A 20,074-nucleotide genomic window follows, 5' to 3' on the forward strand; every position below is an offset into this window, starting at 1 on the left:
AGCATGTACGGAACATCGTTTTCCCTCATCATCTTTCGTACACAAGGTTCAAGGTTCAAGTTTATTATAAGCACAGAGGGCAATTTTTTATGCAAAATGAAAACTTGTTAGCATCACACACACCATCATACTAAAAACAATCCATAAACAATTCACACAACAATCTCACAGGTTTAAAAATCTTACTGCAGTAGGAATAAAAGAAAATCCATACCGGTTACTCTTAATTTTAGGCATACTATAACCTAACCCAGACGAAAGCATTTTGAACTCGTGGAACAGTGGATGAGTTTGATCTCGAAGGATAGTTTTTGCTTTCTGTAAAACGAACCGCTCAAAACTGTCTGATAACCCAGTCTGCTTAAAACCAATAATCTTGCTACCCTGGTTAACAATGCTATTCAATGAGTTCCGATGCTTCACATTTAGATAACCATACCAACAACACATAGAGAAACAAAGTACAGATTCAATATAAGATCTATAATACATAGTCATTAGAGTCCTGCTAATATTAAAAGTTGAGAGCCTTTGAAGACAGTGTAGCCGTTGCTGGCCTTTTTTGCATAGTGCTTCTGCATGAGTATCAAAACATTGTCGATAATAAGCCCAAGATACTTATAAGTGCTAGCCCATTCCACCATCTGACCCTTCACTATAGTTGACTGAGCAGGTGTTAAATGACTCGATCTAAAGTCAATAGCCATATCCCTGGTCTTCTTTATATTCGCTCGCAAAAAGGCACTATCACACCATGTTATAAAATCATTCACTACTGGACCGTGACAGTTCTCATCCGCAAATTTTAAAATGAACCTGTCTGGGTGTTTACTTACACAATCATTAGTGTACAGAATGTAAAGCAGGGGCGAGAGAACACATCCCTGCGGAGAACCTGTAGACGTGATAAGTGCGTCTGAAATGTGTTATTTACTCTCACCTTCTGCTTTCTGTCACTTAAAAAGTCTAATAACCACCCCACTATTTTAAAATCTAGTTTAAACTCTGAAATTAATTTCTTTATTAAAATATGGGGCTGAATAGTATTAAAAGCTGATGAAAAATCTATGAAAAGTAGTCTAACATGGGTTTTTGGTCCCTCCAAATGTTTCATGATCAGATTCAACAGGGTGGAGGAAGCATCCTCAACTCCTCTTCTTGCCTGATAAGCGAACTGCCATAGACCTAAAAGACTTTGGGTTTTTAGTACAAATTCATCCCTGACCAATTTTTCAAAACATTTCATCACATGATGTCAAGGGGACAGGTCTAAAATCATTTAGGCTCTTAGGATAACTTGTCTTCCCTACAGGCACAATTATAGCCTCTTTCCAAAGCTTGGGTATTTTTTGAAGATTAATTGACTTCTGGAATATATTATAAAATATAGGGCCCAACTGATCCGCACATGTCTTTAATAAACGTCCCCCTATCTTATCTGGTCCAGAGACTTTCCCCACCTTGCTCTTTTTAAAACGTTGTATAACATCATCCAGATTAAAAAATGTACAATCCATATTACACATTGTCTCATTTCTAAGAACATTCATTTCATTACTAAAATCCTTCACATCAAATCTAATATAAAAAGTATTCAAAAGTATTCACAGGCGGAGGAGGTACTTTTCCTCACTTTTCTCAAAAACTATTGGTCCAAAAGACATCAATCAAAGTTTGACTCATACAATAGGCCTTCCCCCAGAGAATGCGCAAACAAACATGCTTATTTTGAGCAAGTTGCTTTGAGGAGTAGCCGAAAGCTTTCGAAAAAGCACGAAAGTGTACGGAACACAGTTAGTCTACGTTACGCAGTGGAACAGCACTTTTTGTCAGGAATTGCAGAACAATTGCGCAGACAATAATAGGAAAACACTGAACTTTTATTAACAAAAACAAGAAATAACAAAACCCACGAGGAGGCTAAATGTAACACAAACAAGATATACTAAACACTGACTAGACTAGACTTACAACAAAATGAAACACAGGACACTAACTAGACTAATATAAAGGTACAAAAACTTGACAAGGATTTAAAGACAGGATAAGGTACTCACATGTAGTTTAGACAATGGACGAGCAAAGAATACCAAACACACTGGCTGTTTCTCAATATGCATTCTTCAGCGATCTTACGTCCTTGTGTCCTCGCTCTACGTCATCATTAACAGTCGAAGTTCAATTCCAAAAATCAAGAACGCAAGTACAGAGGACGCGTGAAAGTACCCGGATGAGTTTTTGATATCGAGGATGCATCAAGTGCAGACTTGCGCGTTGAAATCTGGGGAGGTCACGTGACCAGCAGGAAGATCAATTCTCACAAGTGCGTTCTGTCACAATGAACTAGATGTAACAATACAAGACAAGATCCTGACAGGATCCTGACACCTTTTAGATGTCAGCACATGTTTCACTGAAATGTATTTGGATCCTCTGCACTTCATCATGATTGTACTTGATCTGAATTAAAAAGACCATTACATGGATGCGGAAAAAAGCAGCGCACAAGAAATGATCCAGGCCGCGATGGATGTGGAGAACCAGCATGGAGACGGAGCACCGCCCAATGCAGAAGGAGATCAGAGCGCAGAAAAAAGACTCATCTCTCTGCACCAGATGAGGGGCATGCACCCTCGTTGTCTGATGTTTAGTGAAATCCTGCAAGAAGGTGCCTCAAATAATATTAATATGTAGGCTATTCTGTTCTGTGACTATCAGACTATAGCCATAGTTCTGCTAGATTTTTTTTATTTGCTAAAACTTTTTATTTATGCCCTGGCCCTATTTAATACACTCAAATCTTTCTCAAGTATCAGGCAGATGACAAGCTCAACAGCTAGATGGTTATCTGTCTGAAGTCCCCATCCGCAAAAGTGATAACCCTCTTGCCTACTGGAGAAGTAATCATGACCGCTTTCCTGACCTGGAAAAGATGGCACGCAAGTACTTGTCTGCTCTGTGCACAAGCACTGACAGCGAGAGACTGTTAAAAGCAGCAGCTCACGCTCTCGATGAGAAGAGGAACAAACTTCACTGTGATAAAGCAGAGAAGTTACTCTTTATCAAGAAAAACCTGTCACTTTACCTCAAGAAGTAGAATGGGCTTGTCTAGTTATTATCCACTTTGCACTTCTGCAATTCTTGGTGGTGCTGTTGTTGTTGTTAAAGTTCTACAGTTAACATATGGGCTATGGCCATCTTTGTTTTGATACACTATTATGTTGAAGGCCTACAGAGAAAATGTTGTATCTTTAAGCAGTTGCACTTGTCCTAAATGCACTTTGTTTTTATGAAAGACAATTTTATTTTAAAACCTTTCTGCAGGCCAGTATGCCAGTAAATTATTGTATATTATGTAATGTACACACAAGGTCAAGGTCAAGTTAAACATTTTAGTTTGAATTTTATTTTATACTGTGCATTGTTGCAATGTGCTACATAAATATTTGCATTTGAATTTGTAATTGATTGATTCTTCAAAACTTTAATATTCATTTAATATTAATTGCAATGCCTTGATTTTAGTAAAGTTAGTACACGGTCCTATCCATAAATGCAATGATACTAATAATTGGCATAATTTCTTTCTGTGTTTCGGTTGCCTTGGTTTCCTTGTTTTTGGTTTCGGACGATTTTCATTTCTGTGAATCCTTAGAACTGATCCCCGCGATACGCAAAATTTAACCTGAGAGTGACATAACTTTCCCTTTTTTTTACATAAGCAAAGTTAATAGCGGTCACCTATAACCAGGGAGCTTGTGACAGGTATCTCAGCTGGGGTGCTGCTAAGTGGAGATTCCCAGTGGCGTGTTTACCGTCTTGGCCAATAGAAGAAGCTAAACTATGCATGTGGCATGAAATGCAGGTTACAAAAAGAAGCGAGGGAGTCTTACTGCTTTCATACTGGGCAGTGAAGGTCCGTTCACCAGAACACGTTGCATGAAGCTGCTTCATGTAGGGGATGAGGTCCTCAGGCCAGTCATTGCAGTGCGAGTTCAGGGTGACGGTAGGCACACTACACTGTACATTGGGCCCACAAATTCAGGTTGACAGCTTCTCCACCACTACCAGTCCTGCACTCTGAGGTGAGCACAGGTCTGAAAAACATACATCAGATAAATCCGCCATTAGATCAGCAAGTAAGGCAGAGTCACAATAAACAGACGTTGTTAATCAAATGCTAGCCGGCACAATTTGGTGATGCTAGCAGACTAAGAATGGGTGGTACTAGCAAAGATCGTTAAATTTAGTTTTACTATTTGATAGCTTAATGGGAAAGTTTTCCTGAGTTGAAATGTTAAGTTTGAATATTAAGATACAGTATTAGGAAAGTTTTCCTGAGTTGAAATGTTAAGTTTGAATATTAAGATACAGTGCAATGTGACTGGCCAGAGTGATCAAGGTTTTTGGTATGTTTTTTGTTGCTGCGTGGCAAACAAGCCACCAGCAGGTTCAGCAGACTCCCAGAAAACAAACAAGACCCAGCACCCATGACACGCACGCCCCCAAGGCCGTGCAACTGGGCAACCAGTTAAAAGGGGTGTGTTCAAAAAAACAGCAGTGTCTACCTTTGACTGTACAAACTCAAAACTATTTTGTACAAACATTTTTTTTCTGGGATTTAGCAATCCTGTGAATCACTAAACTAATATTTAGTTTTATGACCACAGTTTTTTAAAGCTGCTTGACATCTGTGTGGCATGGAGTCAACCAACTTGTGGCACCTCTCAGCTGTTATTCCACTCCATGATTCTTTAACAACATTCCACAATTCATTCACATTTCTTGGTTTTGCTTCAGAAACAGCATTTTTGATATCACCCCACAAGTTCTCAATTGGATTAAGGTCTGGAGATGGGGCTGGCCACTCCATAACATTAATTTTGTTGGTTTGGAACCAAGACTTTGCCTGTTTACTAGTGTGTTTTGGGTCATTGTCTTGTTGAAACAACCATTTCAAGGGCATGTCCTCTTCAGCATAGGGCAACATGAACTCTTCAAGTATTTTAACATATGCAAACTGATCCATGATCCCTGGTATGCGATAAATAGGCCCAACACCATAGTAGGAGAAACATGCCCATATCATGATGCTTGCACCTCCATGCTTCACTGTCTTCACTGTGTACTGTGGCTTGAATTCAGAGTTTGGGGGTCGTCTCACAAACTGCCTGTGGCCCTTGGACCCAAAAAGAACAATTTTACTCTCATGAGTCCACAAAATGTTCCTCCATTTCTCTTTAGGCCAGTTGATGTGTTCTTTGGCAAATTGTAACCTCTTCTGCACATGCCTTTTTTTAACAGAGGGACTTTGCGGGGGATTCTTGAAAATAGATTAGCTTCACACAGACGTTTTCTAACTGTCACAGTACTAACAGGTAACTCCAGACTGTCTTTGATCATCCTGGAGGTGATCATTGGCTGAGCCTTTGCCATTCTGGTTATTCTTCTATCCATTTTGATGGTTGTCTTCCGTTTTCTTCCACGTCTCTCTGGTTTTGCTCTCCATTTTAAGGCATTGGAGATCATTTTAGCTGAACAGCCTATCATTTTTTGCACCTCTTTATAAGTTTTCCCATCTCCAATCAACTTTTTAATCAAAGTACGCTGTTCTTCTGAACAATGTCTTGAACGACCCATTTTCCTCAGCTTTCAAATGCATGTTCAACAAGTGTTGGCTTCATCCTTAAATAGGGGCCACCTGATTCACACCTGTTTCTTCACAAAATTGATGACCTCAGTGATTAAATGCCACACTGCTATTTTTTATTTATTTTTGAACACACCCCTTTCAACTAATTCAACTAATTGCCCAATTGCACAGCCTTAAGAGCGTGCATATCATGAATGCTGGATCTCATTTGTTTTCTGAGAATCTACTGAACCTACTGGTAACTTGTTTGCCACGTAGCAATAAAAAATATACTAAAAACATTGATTATTCTGGTTAGTCACATTGTACTGCTATTATTTTGAACAATACTGTATATTAACTAATTAGAAATATAATAGGAAAAATATAGGATTTATGATAAACTCGAACAAGCTCCAAACTTTGAGTATGCGTCAGCAGTGAATCAGAAGTCCCACAACACTTGTAAACTTGTAAAACTTTTAAACTTGTTTTTGTGGTTACTCACGATGAAAACACAATGTTGTGCAGAAAAAAAACATAATCTCTCAAATTAATTGTAATTTCACAGAAACATAAGACATACACACACTGGCCACTAGGTACACCTTGTTAGTACCCGGTTAGACCCCCTTTTGTTTTAAGAACTGCCGTAATTCTTAGTGGCATAGATTCAACAAGGTGTTAGCAACATATTTACATGATAATAGATGCAGCAGGTTTGTGGGCTACACATCCATGATTCAAATTTCCCATTCCACCACATCCCAGATGCTCTTGGATTGAGGGGTGTATTTAGCACATTGTTGCTGCTAATAGACATTTTAAACATTTTCGTGATTTTCTTCTCTTTATTTATATCAGCTCCCATTCGCTGTAGTGAAGTGATGATAACATACAAAGTAATATTGACTATTTGCAGTTTTAGGCAGTAGCATTGCTACAATTAGCGAAGCTTCTAGATTAACTACATTTTTAAATAACTTGCTGGTAGCTTTGCTAGTTTTTGATTCACATGGCTTTTCAGTAGCGAAGAAAAATTTCTAGTAAACACAGATTTTTGCAGTTTATTATTATTAACCAGTTTATTGATTAGCCTGTAAATACATGAAAACAGGTTTCCATAATATGCTGAATTTTAATATAACTGTCACTGTCCCACAGGTGGGACGTTTGGCATTACACATTTAAAACAGTAATATCTTAGTCTAAACCTACACTTATCTTGACAAACTATATATTGTTGGAAAGCTCTCAGATTGAGGTTTTCATATATGCCAACCATATTGTAAAATATATTATGTAGTGACCGAAATGGACTAGTTTTTCACAAGAGTTTGCAGCAAAAAATCATAAGTATACCAGGTGTTGTGGCCTTTACTATTAAAGTCGATACACTCAATTTCAATCATGAAAACTTTAATTATTAGGCTAAAGACTAATAAAATCACAAATTATTTTAGTATTTATACAAATTTATTGAAAATAAAATTATATGTGTATATTTATTTATGGTTAAAATAACATATTCTCAATGAACATACCCATTTTATTCATCATCATGCATGAAATTCACTTTTTGTGGGAAGTTTCTGTAACAACACACTAGATGGTGTGTTCGGTAAAGCATTCTGATCAGAAAGAACCTATCCTCATAACTTTGTCCAATAATGATCCGGCAAGTCATTCAAATAAGTCTCAACAACCAGTCAGAGCAGCCAGGCCCGTATCTAACGCTTTCAAGATCTTAGATACTCAGCAGGTCAATGGCCTCTTTGAAAATGGATATTACACAACCAGGATCCAATCAAAGACTAATTATGTACCGTTGCTATCACATGTCCACCTGCAGTTTGAAAAAGTTTGCTGAAAGTTTGTAAACATGCATATGCTTACAAGCACCAGGTTTAGCCATTTCTTTTGCACTTTCACTCAGTTTGTGACATGGATCCACAGAGGCCAAACAGAAAGTTTTATACAGTTTTAGAAGTTGTCGACGAGCTTTTTAAAACTAGCGATGACGAGCAGGGTGAGGAAGGTAGTGATGAGGAGCCAGATCTGCTGTTTCCAGAGGTGGATGCATCAGATACATCACTAGATTGGTAAGTTTATCCTCATACAGTATCTACATATACATACAAGCTTATAAATCAAACAGAATGATGTATCTTGAAAATGTGAAGTAGTAGAAGGGTTTCTTTGATGGTTGGGGTTAGGGAATGGGGGGGGTAAGGGGAATAGAATATACAGTTTGTACGGTATAAAATGCATTACGTCTATGGAATGTCCCCATAAAACTTGAAAACCAGAATGTATGTGTGTGTGTGTGTGTGTGTGTGTGTATTTACATGTATTTACAATGTATTTACATTTTATGTATTGTTGCTATAGCCATTCAGATGATTCTTTTGATGAGGACTGGCAACCTAATAAACAATGCCAACCATCAACCTCTGAGGCATCAGTATCAGCTACTGCTTCCAGTAAAGACAGAGGAAGAGGGAGAAGCGGAGGAAGAGGGAGAAGCGGAGACAAAGGAAGAGGGAGAAGCAGTGACGGAGGGAGAGGAAGTGGGAAAAGCAGAAAACGAGGGAGAGGAAGAAGCAGTGGAAGAGGGAAAAGTACAGTGCAAGGCAGAGGAAGACAGGAAGGAAGATCTTCATCTGGCTCTACTGATGTTTCCACTACTGATGATCGATGGCACACCCCAGAAGAGCCTGATATCCCACCACCACAGACAAAATTCAGGCCAGCTCGGACACCTGGACCTCAAATTATTCAAACAGAGACATATAGTCCTCTGGAGTTGTTCCAGCTGTTTTTCTCAACATCAGTATGTGGAACTATAATTCAGAATTCAAACACATATGCTGCTGAGCATGTAGAGACCACAAGAAGGCTGCAGCAAGATATGTCCATGAAGGACTTTTTTTCATTCTTGTCAATTACCCTTTACATGGGTCTGGTGAAGTTGCCGGCAGTGGCAGACTACTGGAATGGATCGCGACTTTATGGCATTACATTTCCATCTTCTGTCATGTCCTGCAGAAAATTTCTTGCCATCTCCTCAGCACTTCACCTTAGTGATCCCAAGGTGGATGCCGAGAATGAAAAAAAGAAAGGAACCCCTGCCTTTGACCGTTTGTGCAAACTCAAACCCTTGTACGACCAAATTCGGGAAGGCTGCAAAAGCTTTTACCAACACATCAGAACACTGTCATTGACAAAAGGATGGTGGCTTCAAAGGCAAGGATTAGTTTGAAGCAGTACATGAAGGACAAATCCACAAAGTGGGGGTACAAGCTTTTTGTCCTTGCAGACTCCCAGAATGCCTATACCTGGGATTTCTTCATTTATGAAGGAAAATCACCAGTAGCTCAGAATCCACAAAACAAGGGTCTGAGCTACGAATCAGTCATGGCTCTGGTGGATGAAAAGCTTTTGGGGTCTGGCTACAAATTATTTGTAGACAATTTTTACACCAGCCCCTTGCTTTTCCAGGAACTCCTCAGGAGAAACATCTGGGCTTGTGGGACCATCAGAGGCAACAGGGTGGGCTTCCCACACACCACACTAAATAGACTGCCCAAAAATGCACCTCGAGGAAGCATACGGTGAAAAAGGGACAATCAGCTTCTCTTCATCGAGTGGAAGGACACACGAGAAGTTTTGATGTGCTCCTCATTCCATTCTGCAAATGGAGGTCAGACTGTTCAGAGAAGGGTGAAGACAGATAATGGACAATGGACCACAATGACTGTTCCCATTCCTACAGTAGTGTCAGACTACAACAAGTGAGTAGATTTATTTCAGTGGGTCATACAAAAAAATTGCAATTGTAATAATATTTTATATATTGACTTATGTTTTATGTCTACAAAGGAGCATGGGAGGAGTGGATATGTCTGATGCCCTCATTGGGTTTTATTCAGCGGCAAGGAAAACAAGAAAGTGGTACAGCACCATTTTCTTTCACTTTGTAGACATTGCAGTTGTCAATGCATACATCATCCACCAGCAGTTGTCTGCAATTCAAAACAAGAGGGCAAAGACACAACGGGAATTCCGGGAAGCACTAGTAAAGGAGCTCGCTGATTGGGTGCCTTCCCATGCTGCTCCTGCACCTCATGCACCCCCAGCTTCCCACCATTCAGCAGAACACACACCAAAGCACATCAAACCCTCAAGTAAATGCAGACGAAGATGCAGAATGTGCCATCAGAAAACCCCTGTGATTTGCTCTGGGTGTGATGTGCCTCTTTGCTTCCTTCCTAAGCGAGACTGTTTCAATTGCTGGCATAGTGATAAAAGTGCTTAGCACGCTTGTAGTGCTTGGCTCTTATTAGTTGTAAATAATTGTAAATAGTTGTATAAACAAAATGTAACAGTTTGACATTTTAAAAAATTCTGCAACCACTACACTGTTTATTTGTTTGTTTGTTTTGTTTTATTTCTATGTCAAAGACAACTTAATACTACTTTTTTATTATCTATTCTGTGTACAATGTTTTGAATAAAAAAAATATAATCTTGTGTGTTGTGGTGTTGAAAGATAAAGTGGTAAAATCAAATGTAACCAATGGAGCAATTCAACAATACAGAAAAGTGCCACCTAGTGTCCTTTGTTGGTAGAGCAGCTAAAAGTCTCCCAGAATCAACATGGTTTGTCATATCAATTCCAAATTTAGCACACAACTTGTTTAGACTTGTGACTTTAATTTCCTGGCATGTTAGGAGTAAACCCTCAGTTGGAATATATTTTTTTTATTAAAGAATATTTTTTTAAATATAGTAATTTTTCATAATCATAAACTTAAAATGCTATAACATTTTTTAAATTCAATTTATTCAACTGCAAACACCTACACATTAAACTTTAAAGTGTTTTCTAAAAAACAAGACCAAAATTAAGTCTGTAGTCTAAAGCATTCCAGAATTACACTCATTTGAAGTTCAATATCTCCTTTTCAGTCTGAACTCAAAAAGGGGGGGGGGGGGGTGACAGTTATAGGGTTAAAATATATCCAGTTATTTTGTGCATGTAAACACAATCAATGAAATGAGTTAAAGCAGTACTGGACTGTTAGGGGACGTTTACATATCGCATCTTTTGCGTGCTCAAGTTCGTTATTTTAAATGTAGACATGCGGTATGCACGCTCATAATTAAAGCGATGCGCTAATTTTTTCCAGGCGTGTACGCATCGCATCGAGTTAAAAACATCTCAACTTTTCAGAAAGCTGCAAGCACACGGCAGGTCCTTGTGACAAGAACCAACCAATCAGCTTCCTCAACTTTTCCGTTACTTTGAAACCTTAGCGGAAAAATGGAGGAGCAGCTCATAATTGCAGTCCAGGGATTTTCCTGACTTGTCAAGCCCTCATTATAGCAACGGCAGATGCCTCAGGAGCGCAACTGCTCGAGCGTTTTAGAAAGAAGGAGAAAGTGGCGCGCCTAGCATTTTCCACACGTTTTAAGCACGACATGTGAACGGTCCCTTGTTTGTTTAAAAGTCCTGGAATTACTTTACAGCTGGAAAGTTGTTAAAAATTAAACACCTTAATGTAAAAATCTATTTCTGCACTCACCTGCCTGAGCTGTTGTGATGGTTTTTATCTTGATGTTAATAATCCTTCATTCACACTCAACAGTTTAACACCCTGTTATCTTGTTATTTCTCTCTTAGTCTCCGTGGCTGTAATCTGAAAGAGAACAGTTGTTTATCTTTGACCTCAGTTCTCATCTCAAACTCCTCAAGTCTGACAGAACTGAACATGAGCAACAATACACTGCAGGATTCAGGAGTGAAGCTTCTCTCTGATGGACTGAAGAATGTAAACTGTAAACTGAAGATATTACAGTAAGAAAATCCTTAAACCAGTAAAGTTAATTGTGTGTGTTTGTATCATGTAAACTAAATGAAAAAATTGATAAGAATAATTTTCATATAATGTTGTTCATCTGTCATGTAGTCATGAGTCAATCAATCATATCTCTCTCATGAATTCTAATCACCGACTCCTGTACATACTCAAAACCACCACCATCCTCAGGTTTTCTAATCCCTGGTAACCAGTTTACATTTATTCATTTAACAGGAGCTTTTATTAACTTACCAGTGAAGAATACAAGAAGCGAGTCACCGTGAAGAGGCAAATAGACACATGAAGTGCTCACGATACAAGTCTTATCCCTTGCTTAAAGTAGCATAGGTTAGAATAGGGAGGGAATAAGATGAGATTAAGTGCTTTGTGAGTTTTCAGATGTTTTTTAATATTGCCAGAGATTCTGCATTACGGATGAAGGTGGGACGATCATTCCACCAGCAAGGGACAGTGAAAGAAAATGTTCTGTAGAGCGATGTTGTGCCTCTCTGTGATGGTAACACAAGCCTTCACTCGTTTAGTGATCACAGGCTTCTGGTAGGGATGTAGACTCGTAATAGTGAATGGAAGTAGGAGGGTGCTGAGCTTGTGGTGGATCTATATGCAAGCATCAATGCCTTGATGTAAACTTGATGTGAGCTGCAAGTGGTAGCCAGTGCAAAGAGATAAAGAGAGGTGTGACATGGGGTCTTTTTGATTTATTAAAGACAAGACCTGCAACAGTGTTTGCGGATATTGGCAGATGTAAAACAGTGATTGCGGATATTGGCAGCCCATCCAGAAGCACATTGCAGTAATCAAGCCTAGAAATGACCAGGGCCTGGACTAGTTGTGTTGCATGTTGTGTTAGAAAAGGTCAGATTTTTCTTATAGCTTGTCTTTGCAATGTGTTGTTTAAAGTTCAGTTGATCATCAATGATTAATCAGAGATTTCTGGCCAACCTTAATGGGCTAATCAATTATTCACCTAGCTGGATGGTAAAATCATGCTGTAGAGTCAGGTTGAGCTACAGGTGATGTTTCTTCATCCATGCTAAGATGTCCGCCCTACAGCTTAAGATTTGTGCAGCTGCTGTGGGATCACCTGGATGGGACTCCAACGACCCTGTCATCAATACTTTCACAGCCTTCACCAGTCACTTTTAGGGAGTCTTTGGCCAAATTGAATCAGAACTGTCAATTTATGATCAGCTTTACCATTTATGCCAAGGTAACAACAGTAATGAAACTGCCTTCCAACAAGGTCTTAATCCTGCAGTGTGTCATCAAACTATGATGGTACTACATATAGGTACTACCATACCTGTGCCTTTGCAGCAGTTAATACATTTTCTAAGGTCTGCACACCATACCTCTCAAGTGTCTACACATAGTCTTTAAGGTAGCCAAACTCCTATTCCAACAAGTCTTGCAATACTACAGTCTGCCTGAAGACATAGTATCCGAATGTGGACCTCAGTTTATATCTCGGATATGACCTCAAGTTTCACCCATTTTCAATATGTCCTAAGTTACCAGTCATCCATGTTCCCCTGGACCGGCGAGCCCTCTGAGTTTGCGTCTGTTAGGGTCTAAGTTTGAGAGCGAGAGGGTATGGATTCAGCCCAGATGGGGCGGCCACTTGGAATATCTCATTCCTGCTAAGCTGGCACCCCATGGCTCTCTGGCCTCCCGATGCGGGCTGCACTGCCTTGGCCTCCTGAACTGCCTGCACCTACCTGGCTCCTGGTGCGGGCTGCACCTCCCTGACTACGGTTGCCATGTGCACCATCCTGGAGCTTGTCCTCATGTCCATTGTCCCAGCCTCCAGGATACCCACCCCCCCAGTAGTTTCTCTAATTTGTTAAGGCGCTGGCTTGCGCCTTCCAGGGGGATACTGTCACGAACCAAGTCTGTTTTCCTGCCTATACTTATCTGGCAATAGTTGGCTTGTACGGAACAAAGCATTCACATAACTCGTCTGGGTAATTTACTAATGGCGCAATAGCTAGCCTGTCTGGAACCGAGCAGATATTAAACCACAAAACTGTGTGACACTTGCATATATGCGAATGGCCCCTACACTAATAGGATTTTGTCTATCTCTCTCCATGTCTTGTCCTCGATCCCAAGGACAATGACACTAACAGACCCAGTTCTGGCTGCTGTGAAGGTCAACACTGATCTACTGGCCGTCCTTCGAACGTGATGCCTGCTAAACGACCACCGACTGAACCTGTCTAATCTATCTATCTATCTATCTATCTATCTATCTATCTATCTATCTATCTATCTATCTATCTATCTATCTATCTATCTATCTGTGAAAACAAATCTGCATCGTTAATAACCCTGATCTTTACTTTAAAAAATCTACAAAAATCATTGGAGAATAATAATTTTGAAATTGGGGAAAATCCCATTATGAGATAAATATTTTTCTTTAATACACACTGCTCACAATTAATCATACCCTTTTATTCAATTATTTTTGCAACCTCCTTTTCCCAAGAGAACAGCTCTGAGTCTTCACCTATAATGCCTGATGAGTTTGGTGAACACCTGACAAGAGTTTAGAGACCATTCCGTCATGCAGAATCTCTCCAGATCCTTCAGTCTTTTTGGTGCTTCTTCTCTTCAGTTCAGCTCACTCATTTTCTTTAGGGTTCAGGTCAGGGGACCGGGATTGTCATGGCAGAAGCTTCATTTTGTGCTCAGTGACATTTTTGTGTTTGTTTTGATGTTTGTTTGGGATCATTGCCCTGAAGGAAGATCCAACCATGGCCCAGTATATGATTTCTAACAGGGATAGTCAGGTTTTATTATTTTTTTATATTTTCCAGTAGTGTCAGTTACTTTTCAAATGTTCTATGGTCAGATGAAGCAAAAATAATAGCTTTTTTAGCAGCAAAAACTCAACATTAGTTTGGTGCACACAGGGGTAAAATGTACCCCATGTGTAAAATGAAATATACTGCTGTATCTTTAATGTTGTGGGCCTGTTTTTCTGCTGGGGGTCCTGGTCCTTGGTCGGATGCATGGCATCATGGATTCTGTGAAATACCAACAGATAAAAATAAAAATCCTGTTTCAGTCTCTAGCCCGCAGCCGGGAGACTCAGAACCTGAAGTTTAGTTTATTCTGTTAATGTCTCTATATTCAGGAGTGAGAGCTTTGAAGTGTTGAGTTGTCCTGTTACAATTTATAGCACACAGGCAAGAGACTCAGAAAATGGAATGTCTGGAAAAAAGGAACTTTATAACTTTAGTTTAGATAAGGAGGAGTTTGCATTTTGACACTTTCCTGGTGCAGACTGTGTTTGGCTGTTGATGTCAGAGGAAGTTCACAGAAGGTGGTCCACATCTCTTCACTGTGAGGAACTCATTTGCATTGCATAAAGTACAGAGTTTTAACTTTGTCTTTAGAATTTCATTTATACATTTTCCACTTACCAAACCATTTCCAAAATACAATTGGCATTGTCCTGAGTGTAAAAAGTATAAACATGACTGCAAATGTTACCATATCAAACATGCATTCATTCATTTGTTAATAACTGATTATTTTAACAGTTTCATAACAAAGAGATTTAATTCAGAATGCTACTGTCTTTAAACGAGTATGAAGTCAATAGGTGATGGTTTTAAGTCCATTTTGGTGGTGGAAGAATGTACAGATCTGTCCTTTGGTTTAGCCAATACTTTGTAAAGCTTTGTTGTGTTTATAAAGAATTTACGATCGGCTTTGTCTTCATGAGAGGGTGTAGGGTTTTTTAAAGGATGATAAGCAGAGATGGTGTGGGCCAATCAAAATCTCCTTTTCTTCTCGGATTTGGCACGGAGGTCAGCCATAAAAGATGTCCGAGCAGCCTTATCTGATTGACCCGAAACTTGCTTATGTTAACTCACCAAAATCCAGTCAAAATGTAGCAAATGGGGAGGGGTCTGTGTTAAAGTATTGCACTCTTGTCATTGTATTGCGCTTATGCGTGATGACATCATGATGTTACGTCATTACGCCGCTACGTGTTTACGCTGTAACCAAGTCCAGGCATGTTCTTCTGCCATGTGAGAAAAATAAAGCAGTGGATGCTGAAGTGATGAGATGGTGTAACGTTTGTTTGTTCACACACGAGTTATGATAAAACTGCGCACTCGGAGTTCAACAGGTTATGGGCCCAGGAGAGAAAACTCAGCTGATAACTGTGTATATACAAAGGAAAAGCATAATGAGAAAGTAATACTGATTGTATGGGTTGATGACCTAATTATAGCTGCTAACAATGAAAGTGTTCTGAAAAGTGTAAAGAAAATGCTAACTGAAAGGTTCAAAATGAAAGATATGGGAAGGTTGAAACATTTCTTGGGCATAGATTTTGAACAAACAGATGGTCTAGTCAAAATGTCACAGGAGAGATATGTGTGTAAAATACTAGATTGTTTTGGTATGCAGGATTGTAAATCTAGAGAAACCCCATGTGAACCTAAGCTTGATTATTCAGAAGATGCTGAAAAAATGAAAGAGCCAAAGAAGTTCAGAGAGGCAGTGGGAAGTTTAATCTATTTGTCCACTTGCACACGACCAGATTTAAGTTTTGTTGTCAGTAAACTATCTCAACATTTTGCTGAACCAACAGAACAACACTGGAACACAGTGAAGCACGTGTTCAGATACCTTAAAGGTACAACAAAACAGGAACTATGCTTCAGAAGAAATGACACAGAGAAACTAGGTCTAAGAGTATATAGTGATGCTGATTGGGCGTCAGATACAAAAGACAGACATAGTACCTCAGGATATTGTGTCAATCTAAGTGAAGGAAGTTCTTTGATTTCATGGAAAACCAGAAAACAATCAACAGTGGCCTTATCTACTTGTGAAGCGGAGTACATGTCCTTAGCATTAGCCATGCAGGAATGTATCTACTTAAAACAGCTCCTCAAGTGTATGGACACATATCAATATACACAAACAAAGGTGTATGAGGACAATCAAGGTACCATAGCACTAGCCAGAAATCCAATCTCTAGGCAAAGGTGCAAGCACATTGATATCAAATACCATTTTATAAGGGACATTTTGAATGATGGTAAAGTCATTTTGGAATACTGTCCCACAGAGAAAATGGTTGTTGACATTATGACAAAGCCACCTACAAGGCAAAAGTTTTGTTCAAGATATGTTTGGTACATAAAAATGTGAAAATGTATGTTTACATTATTTGTGCTAAAGTGAAGACTTGTTTTTCTTTTGTTTATTGTTTTTCTAAATAACACAATGAGCCAAGAGCGAGTGGGGGTGTTAAAGTATTGCACTCTTATCATTGTATTGCGCTTATGCGTGATGACATCATGTTGTTACGTCATTACGCCGCTACGTGTTTACGCTGTAAACAAGTCCAGGCATGTTCTTCTGCCATGTGAGAAAAATAAAGCAGTGGATGCTGAAGTGATGAGATGGTGTAACGTTTGTTTGTTCACACACGAGTTATGATAAAACTGCGCACTCGGAGTTCAACAGTCTGGGATGCTTTGTTGTACGCTGTTCACTACATGTGTTTACAGTGCACAATACAGTATGTGTTCATGTTTCACATGTAAAAAAACACATGATTTTTCACAAAATGTAGTTATCTTTTTACTGCTGTTTTACTGTCCTAAAAACGGGCTGATGTCCTCCTTGTTCTATGAAGTCCCTTTTAAGTATTTTTAATAACTGAAATGATTAAGAGAAGTGACGATTCTAAGCTGATATTCATTATATATCCATTTGCACATGCTTTGTTTTTCTATCTGTGTTTTAAGTTTAACACACTATTCTTTTCTCTTTCAGTCTGAGTCTCTGTAATCTGACAGAGAAAAGTTGTTCATCATTGAGTTCAGTTCTCATCTCAAACTCCTCAAGTCTGACAGAACTGAACCTGAGTAACAATAATCTGCAGGATTCAGGAGTGAAGATTCTTGCTGATGCACTGAAGAATACAAACTGTAAACTGAAGATATTAAAGTAAGAAAATAATAATTTTCTGGGTGTATACCCAGAAGCTTGCCACCGCATTAATGGCTTGCAAATGTTCCTCTAGGATACAAATGGAATCACAAGATCTTCAATGCAGAAAAAGCTCAGACACCATTGTTACCAATCTGTTGTGTTGTGTAATAATATAAGAAACAACTTAGTGAAATGTTCTTTTTTATTATTTCATTATTATTCTATATTTTGCGTGCAAGTTTAACACATTCATCAAAAGATAATTGCAGAACGGTTGAGCATATTTTGAGTACCTGATTCATTGAGCCATCACTACAAAGAAATCACTGTTCTTGGATAAATTTGGCATGGAAAGCATATTTTTTTTTACATATTACACTGTAAGAGCCCTAACTTTACCAAATTATAGTATGTTACTTGGTGACATGAAGATACTTTAGCATGATTTTAATAAAAAAGAATTTTGTGCCTATTTGACAGAGAAAAGACAGAACGTGACTTTAGGATGCATTTGTATGGAAAACTACAACTTCCACAATGCACCACAATGCACAGTTCTGCAAGCCACTCCCATTAACCGGAATACCGCTTAGATATGCTATTTTGTACACAAATGCCACGTTAGTATAACAAAGAAAACAGAAACACTCACTTTATAGTCAGACGTCCATTTATCCCGGCAGGCTTTGACTGTGGCTTCCAGTTTAGGATTCTAAAATATGTATCCAGGACGCCACTGTCCATATACGGTACGAAGCTTGGGTAGGAGCAAGCTTCATAATTTATTTTTGAGAGTGCTTGGCCAAAAATTTATATTCCCAAAGAACAAAATGCCTCATCCTGCACACAAACGCATCCACGGCACAATCTGTATACTCCACAGATGCGCTGGCTCAGCGCTTGTGCTCGTAAGCCGAAATACGTCTGTGAAATAAACATGCCCAAAGTACCTCTTTGCCTGGGACCATTCACCAAACAAGCTTCCATATCCTGATCTGATGCAGAAATGTTATACAGAAAGTACAGAGCGAGAGTACAGGTACTACTACTCCGTCAAGCTCAAGCCAGTCCGGGCTTCTCAATGCAGCAGAGGCGGAGGGTTGCAGCGTCTTCTCCGGGCTCCTCTACGCAGCCGAAGCCCAGGCTCCGTTCAAAAACATGACTGGGGTTATTACAATACAAAGCTTAATGCAAATCGGTGAAGTGTCCCTTTAAGCAAAATGTTAAAGAGAATAACACTAACATGAATTTTGGACATGGTAACTTTGCATATCCATTTTTACTTGTTTACTCTATATCTGAGTCTGGTTTAACCTATTGTTTTTTTTTCTTCTCTCTTAGTCTGAGTTCCTGTAATATCACAGAAAAGGAAAGAAGTTGTTCTGCACTGGCATCAGTTTTCAGCTCAAGCTTCTCAAGTTTGACAGAACTGAATTTATATTCCAATAAACTGTTTGACTCAGGAGCGAAGCTGCTCTTTGCTGGACTAAAGAATACAAACTGTAAACTGAAAACATTAAAGTAAGAAAAAATCTAATTTATCACATTTATTAGTATGGATGTCGATAACGATGTGGGGTTAAAAATCATAACAAATGACTTTTTTTAAAAAAAATGGTAGGGACACGAACAGGAAGTCCCCTGTCCCCAGTGTAAATTACACCCTGTTTGAGCACATTTAAAACTTTTAACACGTTTTCTTATTATATGTCTCTCAGTCTAGGTTTCTGTCATCTGACAGAGAAAAGTTGTTCAGTACTGAGCTCAGTTCTCAGCTCAAACTCCTCAAGTCTGACAGAACTGAAACTGATTGAAAGTAATCTGTATGATTCAGGAGCGAAGCTTCTCTCTGATGGACTGAAGAATACAAACTGTAAACTGAAGATATTAAAGTAAGAAAATCCTTAAACCAGGAGTGGGGAACCCTGGGTCCTGGAGGGCCACTGTGCTGCAGAGTTTAGTTCCAACGCTAATCAAACACACCTGAATTTAATTTCCATGTGTTGGTGAAGACTTGAATTGGATTTTTCAGGTGTGTTTGATTTGGGTTGGGGCGGAACTCTGCGGGACAGTGGGCCTCCAGGACCAGGGTTCCCCACCCCTGCCTTAAACCAATAAGATTAAAGTCGTGTGTTTTTGTATCAGGTAAATTCTCATATCAGGCTGTTAACACTTGACATTAACATGCATTTTCGTCGATTGGATCACAAGTGGACAACATTAATGCCAAGTGTAAAGGGTGTTTAAAACGTTTTGAGCTCGTCCACTTTTAACTGCTTTCAACACATTCAGAGGTAGTCGAAACCCCATTTGGTCGGATTGCTTTTGTAGTGTTACGCACATGTGGTTGAATGTGTTTGAACAGCCACATGCGACTGCCTTCTCTCCGCCTATTTATCTAATCTGAGGTACTGAACACAATGTTTTACGTCTTTTCTGACTTCTGGCGCGACCATCGTTTTATGTGCTTGCATGACCCCATACATTATCAGTTTATTAACTCTTTCCCCATTGATGAGTTATCTCAATTCAATATCATCAATTAAGAGAAAACATTTATCTGCCAATGTCACTTTTCTGACGAGTT

At 39.1% G+C, this 20,074-nt stretch overlaps 1 protein-coding gene across 4 annotated transcripts in view; it reads left to right on the forward strand.

Moving 5' to 3' along the window:
• Positions 1-20,074, forward strand: part of LOC129445783 (NLR family CARD domain-containing protein 3) — a 79,798-nt gene that overhangs the window by 39,401 nt on the left and 20,323 nt on the right. For 3 of the 4 annotated variants that reach the window (XM_073873944.1, XM_073873947.1, XM_073873945.1), the window contains exons 8-11: positions 11,319-11,492; positions 17,329-17,502; positions 18,829-19,008; positions 19,206-19,379. In XM_073873944.1, the coding sequence (XP_073730045.1) occupies positions 11,319-11,492; positions 17,329-17,502; positions 18,829-19,008; positions 19,206-19,379 (702 nt within the window). The remainder of the gene's footprint in view (positions 1-11,318; positions 11,493-17,328; positions 17,503-18,828; positions 19,009-19,205; positions 19,380-20,074) is intronic. The other variant, XM_073873946.1, reaches the window with a different exon arrangement.

The sequence above is a fragment of the Misgurnus anguillicaudatus genome, chromosome 12 (assembly GCF_027580225.2).
Source record: "Misgurnus anguillicaudatus chromosome 12, ASM2758022v2, whole genome shotgun sequence".
Lineage (NCBI taxonomy): Eukaryota > Metazoa > Chordata > Actinopteri > Cypriniformes > Cobitidae > Misgurnus > Misgurnus anguillicaudatus.